This window comes from Juglans regia, chromosome 4 (assembly GCF_001411555.2).
Source record: "Juglans regia cultivar Chandler chromosome 4, Walnut 2.0, whole genome shotgun sequence".
Taxonomy (NCBI): domain Eukaryota; kingdom Viridiplantae; phylum Streptophyta; class Magnoliopsida; order Fagales; family Juglandaceae; genus Juglans; species Juglans regia.
Window position 1 is genome coordinate 16,088,582 of NC_049904.1, and position 18,003 is coordinate 16,106,584.

Genomic DNA, 18,003 nt, shown 5'->3' on the forward strand with positions numbered 1-18,003 from the left:
TCTCCGTTGTTTTGAGATTACAGTCTTTTGAGACCCATGTTGTAATCGTGGATGTTTTAAGTATACATGGTTTATGTTTTAACTATTTAGGATATTATAAGTTTGGTGCATAGTATTGCTAAAAATAATTATGTGAATATTGCATAATGTTATATGCATGTTAGGAACATTGCATTTTATATGCCATGAACGGGGGCATGTAACCTTGTGTTGCATGTCCCGACGCTTCGGATGTTCGTCCGATCCCAAGTGGAATTTGGGGGCGTCACAGGTTTTAAATCCAAAAATAAAGCATCTGCAACTAATGTGTCTGCTGCTTCAGGTTTTGTTCATGCTACTTTTGATTATCTGTTTAACCCTCACGTTTCTCCATTTGTGGCAGCCCCTGCTATGTCCTTCACCACAGAGCAATACCAACAGCTTATCTCCATGCTCAATTCCACCTCTGTGAAGTCAACAGGTTCTGTTTCTCAGTCTGCTAACTTAGCTTTCTCTCACAGCCTCTCAGGTACAACATGTTTTTCTTCTTCCCACTATGTGTCTTGCCCCTCCACCACTTGGATAATTGACACTAGTGCCTCGGATCATATGATCAATGATCCTTCTCTATTTACCTCTATTGTCCCTTGTAGTTTTCTTGTTAAACTCCCAAATAACACCTCTATTTCTATTTCTCACAAAGGCACAGTTCATCTTTTCCCTAATTTGATTTTACTCAGTGTCTTTTGTGTTCCTAATTTTCATTTTAACTCAATTTCTGCTAGCAAGCTAAGCATTGATTCTCACTATTGCCTTGTTTTTCTACTTGATTCTTGCTTGATACAAGACCTTACCAGCAAGAGGATGATTAGAGTTGGTGAAGAAAAGGATGGGTTATACTTTTACAAGCAGATTGCCTTGAATAACTCTGTCTCTAGTATTCCTATTGCTCCTTGTTTTGATTTATGGCATTTTCGACTTGGGCATGTTTCTGCCCCTAGGATGAGTTTATTATAGAAACTAGATTCTAGCATTTCATATTCAGACTCTCTTCATTTTACTACTTATCCTCTAGCAAAACATAAACGTTTACCTTTCAATATTAGCAATTCCACTGCATCTCACCCTTTTGATTTAATCTATAGTGACATTTGGGGACCCTTTTCTATACCCATCTCCTCCTTTTAAATACTTCCTTACAATTGTTGATGATTTCACTAGATGCACTTGGACTTACTTGATGAAACACAAGTTTGTTACTAGATCCATTTTAGAATCCTTTTGTGATGCCCCCAGATTCCGCTTGGGATCGTACGGACATCCAAAGCATTGTGACATGCAACACAGTTACTTGCCCCCGTTCATGACATATAAGATGCAATGTTCCTAACATGCATCTTGCATTATGTAATATTCGTAGCGGATACTTTTTTTTTTTTTTTAGCAATATTTTGCACCAAACTTATAATATCTCAAATAGTTAAAACATAAATCATGCATACTTAAAACATCCACGATTACAGCACGAGTCTCAGAAAACTGTAATCTCAAAACAATGGAGACCTAACTCCAAAATTACATTACCAAATTATACTATTGGGCCAGTTTGTCGAATAACTCGCATAACTCGACAAAGAGGCCAGAATACTATCCAAAGATCTAACTATGGAGGCTGCAAGCTCTATGTTGCGTCTACAGCGTCTAGTCAACCTCTTCCAGTTTGTTAGTGTCTGCTCCCTACTCTAATCCTGACACATCACCTACCATTAGGGGGAATGGTAGTTGGGACTACCACGGTGAGATTTGATTATAAATCTCAGCAAGTTAATAGAAAACTTTCACACAGGTTAACGGTGCATGCATGGCAGTAAAAATATGAATGTATAATCAAAGTCATAAGTAAGCATAGCATAACATGACATATAGCATGGCATAAATGACATAACTTGAACTGAAACTGAAACTTAGCTTGACGTGACATGGCATGTACGTGAACTTAAAACATAACATGGACTAGTAACATAGCATGAACGTGAAATTGAAACATAACATGGACTTGAAACATAGCATGAACATGAACATACATAATTTGAATATGAACTTGAACATAACATGGACCTGAGCACAACATAACATGAACGTGAACTTGAAACATAATGTGAACGTGAACATGACATAACATGAACGTGAATTTAAACTTGAACATAACATGAACATGAACATAACATGACAGAAACATGAACTTGAAACATATTATTGTCTCATGGGGTCACTATGATTGAGTAATCTTATCTCATGGAGTTACCATAATTGTGTATTCTTATCTCATGAGGTTACCATGATTGACATGAACTTAAAACTTGACATGAATGTAAACTTGAACATAACATAATGTGAAACATGACTTGAACGTGAAATACATGAACTTGGATTCTTATTCAATAGACTTTATTAATAAAAGTGACCATACGGATGCTACACAGGTCCCTTGAGCCGTGTGTCGTTGCCGATTACCGCATCACAATACAGGTGTCTATACCAGCTATGAGTGCGTTAATATGTACTCCACAGTTGTTGTGGCCCCACGTATTCTACGTGTCACAATTGTTGTGTATCACGTAATGTATGCTTTATAGTTGTTGTGGCCCCATGAATGTTTATGCCACACTTGCTGTGGACACACGTAACATAAAGCGTAGCTCCATCGGCGTTAGTACCTGGTATGCTCTGGTGACTAGCTAGTTAGGCCTCATTCGCAACCTGTTGACTGTACTTCGTCAACTGAATTTCACACCTATTTAGATACTCCAGCGTAAACAAAGGACTTCCACTAGGATATTACCCTATCCTAGCGCTTAGGGTTGTGATTGACATGAATAACTTAACTGACATACTTGATATTTCATAATGTGACGTGACATGAACGTGACATAAAAGACAAAAGTCCTGACGTAGCGTAACGTGACATGAATAACTTAACTGATATACTTGATATTTCATAATGTGACGTGACATGAACGTGACATAAAAGACAAAAGTCCTGACGTAGCGTAACGTGACATGAATGTAAAACAATAGACATGACATACTTTGAGACATAAATGTAACAGAAAATATTTCATAACATGGCCTGCATGTAATAGACAATATTTTATAACATGGCAAAACATGTAACATACAACATTTCATAACATGGCATAACATGTGACAGTGAATATTACGTGACATGACAGACATGTAATAGAAATAATACGTAATGTGACATAATTGCAACAGATAGTAACATGAGACAGAATATATTGTATAACAGATAAGTATTTTGTGACAGAATAATTTGTGTAATAGATAAACATGGCATGACATAGCATATATAACAACATACGAACATAAACTGTAGTTCCCTTACCCATCGCACATACACAGTAAACTAATAGTATGTTAAGAGCTAATTTACCTCGATTGTCGCGTTCTATGAGAATAAAGTACGAAACACAAGCAACTGTAAGTGGATATCTAAAAGTTAGAAATTAATTTACTAACAATTAGAAATGTGAAAAGAGACAACTTAGAATAAAATTACTATTTTACCCTCTACATGTGGAAAAATGACCATTTTACCCCTAACATAAGGATTTCACATCCTATCTCCAAAAATTACCAAAATTTATATTTCTCACGTAAACTTTGTCTTAAACTCAAATATCAAATCAGAAAAATTTAACACCATTCACAACTATGGAAAACTCACTATGGCCAAAACATCCATAGGATTTTTCCCTTGATTTTTTGTTGCAATTTCTTTCATCTTCAAAACCCATGATTAAACCAAAATTTTGTAATAAAGATCTTCCTATCCTAAGTTTAAAAACACACTTAAAATATCCATTAAAAAAAAACTAGTCATCAACACCAAACGTTTTGTAAAAATACCCAAACTTTTTAACAAAACATAAACCCTTAAATCACAAGTTTTGACCTTAAAAAGAATCTCCAAGAATTCCAAAAAAATCAAATATTACCTCTAACATATTCATAACATCATCCTAAGATCAACCATGCTTTAAATCATCAAACAGAAGTCACCAAAAATCACAAAACAATACTTGGAGCTTTTGGTTTTAAACTTCATCCAAAACAAAAACTTTTCTCTCAACTAACTTTGATCAATCTCTTGATCCAAGGCTTAAAGACATTTGATCTTCAAACAAAAACATCACATGGTTTACCAATGTGTCCTAAAGAATATCCAACCATCAAACTTAAAATCACATGGCTAAAATTCAATAAAACATGGATCTAACCCAAAAACATCAAATCTTAGGCCTAACCGAAATCCTCTTGCATAAAAGATCATATCTTTAAAACTAATACTAATATCTTCAAAATAACATCCTAACATGTATATAAGAGGCTTAGGATCATCATATAAAAATATCAAAGCCTTTGGAAAAAGATTAAACCACGAAATATTCAAACTTTTACAAAACAAATCTTTTTTCTCACTTCCAGTTTTCAAGTTTCTAAATCTAAGGAAATCTATCATTAAAAGCTTTATTCATGCAATAAAATCTCAATGAACATTCATAAACACATGCTAACAACACTCCATAAAATTGTTGGACCAAGATATGTCCATTAGCTTGGTCAAAACTTCCAAAACATAACATACTCGCCAATTTCATGCCCATAATGACCTTTCTATGGTTAAAAATACTTTTGACCGACCAAAAGAGCATGGAATGAGACTAACAAGATATCCACGGAAGCTAAACTAAAAGAAAAACAACTTTTATAAAGGAGTCATCAAGAGAAAATACTTCAAAAGGGTAAAAAATGGCCACGCAAAAAGACCCAGAAATCTGCCAGAGAGAGCTCTTTCGGGTTTCTCTCTAAGAATAGGGGGGGAAGTGATAAAATGGAGTGAAATGTGTCTTGCACGACTTTATACTCCTGTAGGGGGAAGTTATGTGCTTGAATGACCCTTGATTGGAGTTGGCTATGTGACATAAAGTGGAGAATAGTGAGGGGCAAGGACTGCCTGCATCAGTTATGAGAGATGGAGATTGACTGAGTTGACTTCTCCTTCACATCAAGGCACTGTTGGGTGCAGCCAATGGTAGTGGATGGTCTGCCATGTGGGGGAGGAAACTTCTTCAAGAAGTTTTGCCAAGGTGGCCAAATTCGTGGGCCTTGGTGGGCCCCAACCAAGTGGGCTTCAATTTGGGGTTCAAAGGTGGTTTGGTTAGGGTTTGAGATGCTATCAATCCCAAAACCAATTTGTCTTGGCCCAATCAAATTTTCAAGATTTAAAAAGTTGGATAATGATGTCATAAGAAGGATTTGATTAATTAATAGCATGTAGAAGTGATTTAATCAAGTGATTAAACACAATGCTAGAAATTGGATTAGAAAGGGTTTGGAGGCCAACTTTAGGGTTTGGGAAACCGTTTAGGGTTTCGGTTTCAACCAAGCTGTTGGGGTTTCAATTGGATCCCAACCATTTAGGATCTCGCTAGGATTAAAACCCTCTTTGGTCTGGCACAATTTAGTTGATCAGATGAAACAAAGCTTTGCTTAAGTAACATGATCTCACACCTTGATTTCCTTCACAAATCTATCTATTGGTTCCTCTTTGTACCAAGTGTCTATTACCATTCACTATGTGTGGCTAAGATATTGCCAAGTGTCCAAATAAAGCTTCTCTAACCTAATTTGGGCATTCCACACTGCGATTTTGAAAACACTGCATTGGGTGCGCTTATCGAGATTATTATTTACTCCGAGAAAATGCAAAATGAACTTAGTACTGAAAAATTCTAAATATTCATATTAAACTATAGTGAAAATCGTTTATCAAAATTCAACCCCGAATTGCCCCTAAAAATAATTTCACAATTTTGAACAGGCGTTTCGTCAGGAATTATGAAAATTGGCTATTGCGCCATAAAATCTCAAATAATCAACTGAGTATAATGGCGTGGACCAAAACACATTCTGACACTTCTAACTACCTCAAGTAATTAAACTCATATTTCTAGTACTATAGTGAATGATAACACTGACTATGTTGACAGACTATAACTTGAGCGATTGGTCAATTCGTAAAAACATATAGGGTTTTCATGAGGTTCCTAAGGTCAATAGAAATTTCACTAGTGAATTTCTAGTGGGCTGTTACACATTTTTTGCTCTTGTATCTACTCAATTTGGTTGTGCTATTAAGAATATAGGCACTGATAATGGCCTATAGATCCTAATGACTGACTTTTACAAATCAAAATGATGCATCCATCAGAGATCTTGCATTGAAACCCCTCAATAGAATGCTAGGGTAGAAAGAAAGCACCAACACCTTTTAAACATTGGCTCTCAAATTTCAATTTAGGGTTCCACTCTCTTTTTGGGGTGACTGTGTTATGACTGCAACTTACCTAATCAATAGGATTCCCTCTCTTGTCATAGGTAACATCTTACCATATGCTGCTCTCTATAAACATTGTCCATCCCTTAGTCATCATAGAGTATTTGGATCCCTCTGCTATGCCACAACACCTTTTACTCATAGACATAAATTCTCACCCGGTGCTAATCAATGCATTTTCATTAGATACCCTTATGCTACAAAGGGTTATAATTTGTTAGATCTTGCCACTAAAACTATCCTTGTTTCTAGGGATGTAATTTTTCATGAGAATATTTTTCCCTTCCTCACTTCTATTTTGCCCCATGCACTGATAATTCCTCACTTGTTCTCCCCATTTCATTGCCTGATATTAATCCTGATAATACTTCCTTTTCTTATGTTGATTTTGTTCCGTCACAGTCTTTTACTGATATTTCTCACCTACTCGTAACTCTAGTAGAACTAGAAGGATTCTTGGCTACCTGTTTGACTTCCATCACCAGCTTCTTCCTTCTCAGACTTCACTCCAGCCTTCCTCTACCTCTACAGGCAGGTAATCTTCATCCTTTAGCTTCCACATAGAGCTTTCATTGTAAATTTATCTACCACTTATAACCCAAATCTTTTCATGAGGCCATCAGCTACCTTCACTAGAGAGAGGTTATGGCAACTGAAATAGTAGCCCTAGAAGCTAATCAGACATGGCAATTGACCACTCTAGCTGCTAGTAAGACCCCTGCAAGTGAGTTTACAAAGTAAAAATCAAGTCAGATGGGTCAATTGAGAGGTGCAAGGCCAGATTAGTGGCCAAAGGTTATACCCAACTAGAAGGATTCAATTACTCTGAAACATTTTCACCTATTGCTAAAATGGTAACTACTAGGATTGTTTTAACACTTGCTTCAATTTTTAATTGGCATCTCATTCAACTAGATGTCAATAATGCATTTCTGCATGGTGAACTTCATGAGGAAGTTTATACGAGCCTACCTCTAGGGTTTGCTAAACAAGTGGAGAAACAACCAGTATGCAAACTACTTAAGTCTCTTTATGGTTTGAAACAAGCCTTGAGACAGTGGTTTAGCAAATTCTCAAAAACATTAGTCACCCATAGTTTTATTCAATCTTCTGCATACCATTCACTTTTCACTAAAGTCACGAGTCCCTCATTCATAGCCTTACTTGTGTATGTAAATGATATCCTAATAGCCTCTAATGACATGAATGAAGTTGAGAAACTAAAACTGTTTTTGAACAGTAAGTTTAAATTAAAAGACTTAGGATCCTCAAAATATTTTTTGGGCATTGAGATAGCTAGATCAGCAGAGGGTATCACACTCAACCAAAGAGAATATGCCTTGGGAATACTTGAAGATAGTGGAATGTGGGGAAATAAGGTGTAGAACTTTCCCATGGAGCAAAATTTGAAACTTGGTAGAACAGAAGGGAATTTACTAGAAGATGAAACTTCATACAGGAGGCTAATTAGTCAATTGATATACCTTACCATCACAAGACCAAACATCTCATATGCAGTGCAAGTCCTTTCTCTGTTCATGGACAGTCCTAGGCACACACATCTTGCAGCAGCACATAGAGTACTACAGTACATCAAAGGGACACCTGGACAAGGTCTTTTTCTGTCCTTAAAAGCAAAGTTGCATTTAAAGGGGTTTGCAGATGCAGATTGGGTAGGCTGTGTAGACACAAGAAGTATCACTAGTTTTTGCATCTTTCTCAAGGAGTCATAGATTTCTTAGAGGTCTAAGAAACAGTCAAAAGTCTCTAGGAGTTCTGTTGAAGCAGAATATAGGTCTATGGCATCAATCGTTTGTGAATTGATGTGGTTGGTACAATTGCTTAAAGACCTGCATATTCCCCATCCTCATCTAGCATTGTTATTTTGTGACAACCAAGCAACCTTGTATATAGCTGCCAATCCTGTCTTCCATGAGAGGACAAAACACATTGACATCGATTGTCACATAGTAAGGGAAAAGCTTCAAGCTAGGTTAATTAAAACACTACATGCCAAAAGCAACATGTAGCTAGTAGATATATTCACAAAGGCTCTAGGGCAACAGCAGTTTGAAGTTTTGATTTTCAAGATGAAACTATTAAACATACATAGTCCATACTAAGGGGGAATGTTAACAATATCACTGTATTTTTTAGGAATATTCTTTTTGTGTATTTACATTACTTTACATGTCATAAGTTTGTTAGGATTCTTCTGTTATTTTACTCTTTGTCATGTCGAGGTAAGGCCTCAATCATATAAAGCAGCCACTAAGGCCTCATTGTATTCATTCAATTCAATGAAGAAAGATAGCTATATTTCCATTTTTGTCAGTATGTATTGTATTTTTGTTCTATTAAATGAAATGATGAAGTTTATGCTTTATGTTATGAAATGATGTTTATTGAAATGAAATGAACTGATGAAAAGGAAAGGAATTAAAGGATAGAAAATGAAAGGACTGAAAAGAAATGAATATTTTAACGTATGAAACTATGTAACAGCCATGATTGATGAATGTATGATGATACCAAAGGATTTGGCAGATTGCAATGCCGGGTAAGTAGTACTAGTAGTGCACCCAGTGTTGCCCCCTAACTGAGGGATTCCCGACCCCTAGCCACAGGTGGAATCAGGTCTAAAAGAACGTTAACCTCAACACATGGGGCGTAATAGTGTGTACTAGCCAAAGGAAAATGATTAGAATAACTGTATGCTTGAAAGGTTTTAGTTTTATGAAGGAAAGTACAAGGTGAGAATGTTTTGAGGAAAGAAAATCTTTTTTAAAAGAAAAACCTCACCTTGTAATGTAATGCCCCGACCTGGAGGTCCAAGTAGTTAACTCTTGTCACCTGATAATCACTTTTACAATGCTAATAAATTTTCCAAATCCAAAATATATATACTTCCAACGGCTCTAAATCAAACATCAATACTTCCAAATCATTTAACTACACATAGCCACATATCAAATCCTCAATACCATAAACCAGGTAAACTAATATTAACATCTCCACAAATCTCAATGAACATAATAAAAATGAAATAGGGTTTACATAAGTCTCCTCAATCATCCAAAACATATTGAACTGCAATTACTGAAAATCCAAATCCAGCAATAGCACTAGTACCCTGTGGTACTCATCTAATATCCTCAGTTAATCTTGTCCATGTACTCTATTACTGATTCTCAGCTGAAACATCAAAGTCAACTGAAAAATATTGTAAAGATAAAGGGGTGAGTTATCAACAACTCAGTAAGCAAGGAACATATATTAGTATGTAAACATAACCATTTATCAAGTTCAGAATGCAGAACAAAAGCATTTACTTTCATAAATACAGAATTAGAATATTTGCTTTCAAAATGTATAATCAAAAACATTTTATCAAAAAGTCAAAGCGAAACTTTCATAAAACTTTCATATTTCAAAAATCTTTTGGCATATCATAAACTGAGACATCATCTTCATATTATATCGGAGCATCACATCGAGACAAATACTATGCTTAATCATCGTAGTAGGGTTATAAACCACCATTATACTCGCGGCTAGGTCGGGTACCATATTTAACCCCCATGGTAGGGTTATAAACCACCATTATACCCATGGCTAGGCCGTATACCATGTTTAATCCCCATGATAGGGTCATAAACCACCATTATACCCGTACATGGGCCGTATACCATGTCTAACCCCCGTGATGGGGTTATAAATCACCATTATACCTGTGGCAGGGCCATATGCCACCATTATACTCAAGGCGGGGCCGTATACCATAATTATATCCGTGGCAAGGACTTAATAGAAACAAAACAGAAACGTCATTGGAACTAGATCATATTTAGATACAGAATCAGAAATTTATGCCAAGGTTTTCAAATGACACATCATATCAAAGCAGAATACTAAATAGCTTTAGATAATTTCACATGTACAAAATAACATAATCAAAGCATCTTCATTTAATCAAAGCAAAACTTTTAGATCTCATATTTGCTCTTTTTCTCAATTCAAATAGAAAATAAGCTCATGTCTACACCAGTCATGATAGAAAATCCTTTCTCTTATACAGATTTCATGCATATTTTCAAAATCAACCTCATTTCATTTCATTTCATTTATGCAAGGACTAGTATAGGAACCCCGCATACCTGACTCTTGCCTTATATAAATTATGTCTTGGGTCTGACCTCTAACAGTATCACAACCTAAAACAATAAAAATACCAATCCATTAACCATCCAAACAAGCATGTCCCTAGCTTATTTACTAAATCCCAAATCAACAATTACTTCCAGAGCATCCACTCTACTCGCAATGGTACAACTACAAACAACCCAACATGATCAACTCAATAACAGTCATAGAAATAAATAAATTTGGCCAACCACATATCTCAACCCAAACAACCCATTTTAACCTAGCAAACTTCATATCAGCTCAACAATCCATCACCCAACTTCAATAGTGTCTTATAGACTCTCAACAACCAAACATCAAATCAACAGCTAATACTCCAACTCGAAGCAAACAACAAAGGTCAACACGTACCCTGGACAACCACTTAATATCATTCATTAAAAAATTTCAACAACCACAATACATTAATATAGCCCACGGAATAAAGTCGACAATGAGCCCTAAATCCTGAATATCTTACCTAAATTTGTGTGCGCTGCCCGTGAAAATTAATAAGTTGAAACAACATTGTTTGGGGCGTTAGTGATGACATCGGTGAGGGAGTTTCTATAAATTCCAAATATGACAATAACACTGAGTGCCTGAGGAAAAGAAACTATGCAAGGTTTTTATGAGTGTTATATTAGTGATAGTGTACGAAGTAAAAATAAATATTATCAAAAATATCCAAAAAGAATTTGAAAGGACTCACCATTGTAGGACAAGGATGACGGAACACAAAAACCCCAATCAAAAAAATGATGTCTCACGGTTTGTAGTGGGAAAGAAGAACTAAAATTTAATACCAAGTATGAAAAAAAATAAACCACGGGTGAAGGGGTGAATCCAGTGGAAGAATAAGAAAGAATGGCCTTACTGGCATTCAATATGGAGTATGGTGATGATGCAAACCACTGTGATGACACAATACGAAAACAATGTGAAAATTAGTGAGGTTTTTCCCCAGTTTGTGGGTGAGAAATGGAGTAGGAATGTGTGTAACTGTTATGAACCCACTAGGTATAACTCACCCTTGAAAACTAGCTTACAAGGAAAGGGTGTCTAGGGGCTTATAAACCCTCAACCAATCCCATACTTAGTCGATATGGGATCATAACAACCACCACACTCCGCAGCCGACGTCCACGGCGATCCCGGTGCTCACACTTGCTGGTTGTGCACTAGGTCTTTTCCTAGCTTCGGGCGAACACTGCCATGACGTCATCACCCCTCGTGCCGCACAATTACAACCGTCGCAACATGGCCTTAGACGTGGGGTGGCAGGGTCTAACAAATGGAGGAAACTATGGGGGGCGCTAAACCAATTTATTCCGAGCAAATGAATGAAAAGCGACTCAAAGGCTTATGTTTTAATTGCGATGAGAAGTGAAATCCTCTACACACTTGTAAGACTCCTCATATTTTTCTCTTGGATGTGAATGAGGAAGTGTGTGAGGAAGAAGAAGAGTTGCCAATGGTGGAAATAGAAGAAAAACTAGCGCTGGAAACACCAGCCACACCAACCAGCAGCAAGGAAGAACTGGAAATTTCCTTGACTACTATAGTGGGCACTCCCATGATGTGAACAATGCGTTTACTGGGAAGTCTTTGTGGTGAACAAGTAGTGATACTAGTGGATTCATGCAGCTCCTACAATTTTATAGACTTAGCCTTAGCAGCAAAGTTGCAGCTGCTTGTTGATTATTCAGTGAACTTGAAAGTTAGAGTGGCAAATGGCCAAGGCCTTAACAGTGAGGGAATCTGCAGGACAACCCATTTAAAGGTGCAAGGTAACTTGTTAAACCCTCCTCCTCATTTATTAGATCTGGTTGGGTGTGACATTGTGCTTGGAGTCCAATGGCTAGAGACCTTGGGCCCCATAACTTGGGATTTTTCGAAATTCCTAATGACATTTGTGTGCGAAGGTAAAACCATTGAGTTCAAGGGATTGAAGTTGAATTCCTCAGCTGTCGAGGATGGCCAAAAGTTATTGAAGGCAACCTTGGCTAAAGGGAAAGGCGGTTGTGTGTGAAGGGGAAGTGAAGGGAAATTATGAATTGGTAGAAGGGCAATTTTCTGAACTGTTAGAGGACTTTAAGACAGTATTTGATGAACCCCAAGGGTTACCACCACCTCGTACTCATGACCATCAAATAGTCCTTAAGAAGGGAACTCAGCCCATAACAAATAGACCCTACTACTACCCTTATTACCAGAAAACTGAAATTGAGAAGAGTGTGCCTGAGTTATTGAAATCGAGAGTGATTAGACTAAGTTTTAGCCCATTTGCCTCCCATGTTTTGCTGGTTCATAAAGCCGATGGAAGTTGGAGGCTTTGCGTGGACTATAGGGCACTTAATAAGGACACGGTAAAGGCCAATTTTCCTATTCCCATTATCGATGAGTTGGTAGATGAACTCTTTGGCTCGGTTATTTTTTTCAAGTTTGATTTAAGATCGGGTTACCATCAAATGAGAGTGGTGCCTAGTGATATTCCTAAAACAGCTTTCCGTACCCATGATGGACATTATGAGTTCTTGGTGATGCATTTTGGCCTCACCAACGCTCCTGCCACATTCCAAGGGTTAATGAATGATGTTTTCAAACATTTTTTTAGGAAATTTGTGCTTGTGTTCTTCGACAATATTTTGGTATACAATAAATCTCGAGTGGAGCATGTGGGCCACCTAAGAGAAGTGCTAAACATGCTGAAATAGCACTGCATGTATGCAAAAAATCTAAGTGTCGGTTTGCGGTTGATAAAGTTGACTATTTGGGCCACATTATTAATGTTAAAGGGGTAATGGCTAATCCTTCTAACATTGTTTCTATGCTAGAGTGGCCCAAGCCCAAGAATGTGAAGGCCTTACAAGAATTCCTAGAGCTCACGGGATACTACCAAAAATTCATCCGAAATTATGGTCTTATCGCCGCTCCACTCACCTCATTACTCAAGAAAAACTCTTTTTCTTGGAACATGGAGGCCTGCAAGGCTTTTACAGCCTTAAAGCAAGTTGTTTCCCACCCACCAGTCCTAAAACTTCCTGATTTCAGGAAGCCCTTTGTGATTGAGTGTGATGCAAGTAGGAAGGGGATATGGGCAGTGTTAATGCAGTTTGGGCAGCCTATTTATTTCTTAAGCCAGGCTCTTAAAGGCAAGGAATTGTTAGCTCTTGTGACGGCTGTACAAAAGTGGAGGTCGTACCTTCTTGGGCAGCCTTTTATCGTTAAAACAGACCAACAAGCACTAAAGTTCTTGTTAGAACAGCGAGTGGGAACCGAGGCCCAACAAAAGTGGATTACCAAGTTAATGGGGTACGATTTTGTTATTGAGTAGAAAAAGGGAAAAGAAAATAAAGTGTCGGATGCCTTTTCAAGGAGGGAAGGGGAATTACAAGAGGTTGGTTGCTCGGCGATGATCTCATTTCCTACACCCCTTTGGATAGAAGAGTTGAAGAAGAGTTACCAAGACTCTACGGAGTTGGCTGAATTACTAAAAAATATGCACGCTGATAAGGACATTCCTAAGGGTTTTTCCTTGCAACAGGGGTTGATTGTTAAGAAGGGAAGGTTGGTTTTGGACCCTGACTCAGATTGTAAAAAAAAGGTTCTGCAATACGTTTATACTAACCCCCAAGCTGGTCACTCGAGGTATTTAAATACTTATCAAAGGGCTAAACATGATTTTATTTGGAAAGGAATGAAGCGAGATATCAAACAGCTGGTTAGAGAATGTGAGACCTATTAAGTTGTTAAGTACAAGACTACACATCTAGCCAGGTTGCTGCAACCCTTACCACTTCCAAATCAGCCCTGGACTAACATATCTCTTGATTTCATTGATGGCATACCTAATTCTAAAGGATTCAGTGTCATTTTTGTAGTAGTGGATCGCTTTTCGAAGTATGGCCACTTTATAGCCTTGGCACATCCATACACAGCCAAGGGAGTAGCCGAGGAATTTATGAGGAACATTTTCAAACTGCATGGTTTCCCAAGGTCCGTGGTGTCAAATAGGGATCCCATTTTCTTGAGTTCATTTTGGCAAGCTTTGTTTCACTCTTAAGGGACTTCTCTAGACTTTAGCTCAGCCTATTACCCCCAAACTGATGGTCAGACAGAGACCCTCAATAAAAGTTTAGAGTGTTACCTAAGGTGTTATGCAGGAGTAGAACCTAAGTCTTGGTCATTATGGCTTCCTATGGCGGAGTGGTGGTATAATACCACCTATCACATAGCAACAAAAATGACCCATTTTGAAGTAGTATAAGGACACCCTCCCCCAACTTTACTGTCCTATGTCCCAGGATCAAGCAATAATATCACAGCAGACCAAGTACTCAGAGACAGAGACTAAGTGATAAAGTTGTTAAAGACTAATCTCAATGAGGCCCAGAATCGTATGAAGCATTATGCAGACAAAAAAAGAACAAAAAGGCAGTTTGACATAGGCGATTGTGTTTACTTGAAGTTACAACCATACAGACAGAAAACCCTAGCCTTAAGACACAATCTCAAATTAGCTCCTCGATTTTATGGGCCTTTTCAAATTGAAGCTAAGGTAGGTGCAGTGGCTTACAGATTAAGGCTTCTCGAGTCTTCCAAGATACACCCCGACCTTCCATGTCTCCTGCTTAAAGAGAAAGCTCGGCTTCCAAGTTCAAGTATTTCCATCACTGCCACCTACAGATCACACAGGTGAGTTAAAGCCAGAACCAAAGAAGATTATGGAAAGATGCATGAAGAAACAGGGAAGGAGAGCAGTTACCTAAGTCCTCATGAAATGGGTGGGTTTATCCACAGAAGAAAGTACTTGGGAGTTGTTGTGGCGTCTACAAGGCCTTTACCCACACCTTGTGGGCAAGGTGTTTTAATGGAGGAGAGTTTGTCATGACTCCAACAGTGTAACCCTAAAATGGAGAAGAAAAGAGGCTGCTCTGCTTGTCAAAGAGTGCAGAAGTGAGATAAAAGTGAAGAACTGAAGTGTGTGCATGAAGTGAAGTGAATCTACAAGTGGAAAGTGGGAACGACGTCGTGCGAAGTGTTGGTTGAGAAGGTCATCAAGCTGAAGAGGAAACGGCGCCGTGTGGGTGTGTGTCACTACAATTAATAAACTGTGTTTTTTAGTTGTCTGGGTCAGTATCTTTAGTTAGACGCAACATTTGGGTCATGGCCAAACAATGTGTTTTATATAACTGTATTTCCATCTCTATTCTTTTACATTCCACGTGTTGCAATTTAAGTTGTTCTGTTAGTCATGGGCTACGTCCATGTAGGAAGTCAGAAACAGCACAATGAAGGTATCGAGAAAATATTCTGAACTTGTATTTGCATTTGGAGGTTTGGGAGCCCTCAAAGTTACTCTCGTAGCAATACTCAGTAGTCAATTTCCTTTCTAGCAATTTGACAAACACTTGGTGTGCATTCTGCTTGTCCATTGCTGCAACTACTCCCATTACCACCCAAACAGTCCCAAACAGAACCACATAGACCCATCACTACCATGGCTGAGAATACCAAATCCAAACACCAACACCTAGAGGTCTTACAAACTCAAGTAGACCAACACCACCAGGAATTTGTTACAGCAAAAGCTGATATCAAGGAGCTCAAAACTGATGTCCAAGAAATGAAATATATGTTACGTACCCTTGTAAACCATGACCTGAGAAGATTCACAACAGAGGGGTCAAGCTTGACTTCCCTCATTTCCAAGGAGTTAATCCAGCTGCATGGCTTTTTAAAGCCAACCACTACTTCGAGTTCCACCAAACGCCACTTCCTCAACGATTATTGATGGCCTCTTCCCATATGGAAGGAGATGCATTGATATGGTTCCAAAATGTTGTCGATGGAGGGTTATGCCGTGACTGGGAAGCTTTTTCCAGAGCATTACTACTACACTTTGGACACACAGCCTATGACGATCCACTGGAGGCGTTGACGAGGTTGAAACAAACCAGTACTGTGGCATCTTACATGAACCAATTTGAAGGGTTGGCCAACCGCCTACGAGGTCTCTCTGATTCTCAGAAACTCAGCTGCTTCCTTAATGGCTTAAAAGATGAAATTCGCATCCCAGTCCGTATGTTATGCCCTGTAAATTTAAATGTAGCATATGGGTTATCAAAGATGCAAGAGGAATATCTTCCAAGTATAAGAAAAGCCGCTAAATCTACGGGGGAAAGAACCACTTCCATGGGAGGGGGAAATTACTCTACTGGTTTGTATTCTACTGACTATTCTAACAAATGGTATCAGAGCCACCCCACATCTAAGGCCATGTTACGATAGTTGTAATCGTGAGGCATGAGGGGTGATGCCGGCATGGCAGTGTTCGCCTAAAGCTAGGAAAAGACCTAGCACACAGCCAGCTCGTGTGAGCGCCGAGACCTCCGTGGACCTTGACTGTAGAGCGTGGTGGTTGTTACAATCCCACATCAACTAAGTATGGGATTGGTTGATGGTTTATAAGCCCCTAGGCACATTTTCCTTGTAAGCTAGTTTTCAAGGGTGAGTTCTATCTAGTGGGTTCATAACAGTAACAGTGAAAACAGAGGGTGGAGGAGAGAGTTACAGTCACCCACACGTTGCTCAGGCAAGGAGGATTGATGTCGAACAGAAACTGGAACAGCCACGAAGCCGCAGCTCCCAAGTCTCACTAAATTCGTAAGAGGCAAGTATGAGTGTGGTTGTTTGTGAGATCCGGATGTGAGGAAAAGAAAAGAAGGTAAGAAAGAAAAAAAAATAAACTGCAAAGATGTTGGGGGGGGGGGGGCAGTTACTGGAGTGGAGAAGCTTTCGGTTTGAAGAAACCGATTGAAGAGAAAATGTTTCTGGGCGTGGGGGAGGGATAACGGGGAAAGAGGAATAGAAAAGAAAAAAAATACTCACCTAAACGATGTCATTCCTGGGGTCTTCTGAAGCTGAGAAATTATTTTTATGGGCTTGGGCCTTTGGCCCGATTATTACATGTATGTTTTAAAGAAAAGAAAACATTTTATGTAAAGTATGTATGGGAGTGCGAATGCATGAATGAACACTATGTTCTTATATTTTTACAGTTTGAAGTAATACTTACTGAGTATTTGACTCATTTTGTTTTTATGTGTGCCCCACCTAGGAATGAAATGAGGACGAAACATCAAGAAAGATATGGCCCAAGGAAAAGGTGACAGAAGCCTAGATCTTTTGTGTAATTTATGAAACCCATTTTTTGTAAAAGAACTTGTATTTTAGTTTAATCATTTCTGCTGCAAAATTCTCTCTTAGATTTGCAAATGTAAGTTTTTAGCTTTCAACTGTAGAATCTTTTATATCCTAGGAAGGGAGGAAAAAGTTTTAAAAGGTCAGTAATTCTCGTCTTATTTTCTAAAACTATTTTCTAAAAATCACACCACAAAGGCAGGTGTTACATC

The 18,003-nt window shown here is 38.2% G+C and overlaps 1 protein-coding gene across 1 annotated transcript; it reads left to right on the forward strand.

The window, feature by feature from the left end:
* Nucleotides 1-16,381: 16,381 nt before the first annotated feature.
* LOC109004690 lies at nucleotides 16,382-16,879 on the forward strand. Its single transcript, XM_018983319.1, has one exon. The coding sequence runs from the start codon at nucleotides 16,382-16,384 to the stop codon at nucleotides 16,877-16,879; it is 498 nt and encodes a 165-aa protein (XP_018838864.1).
* The last annotated feature ends 1,124 nt before the right edge of the window (nucleotides 16,880-18,003 follow it).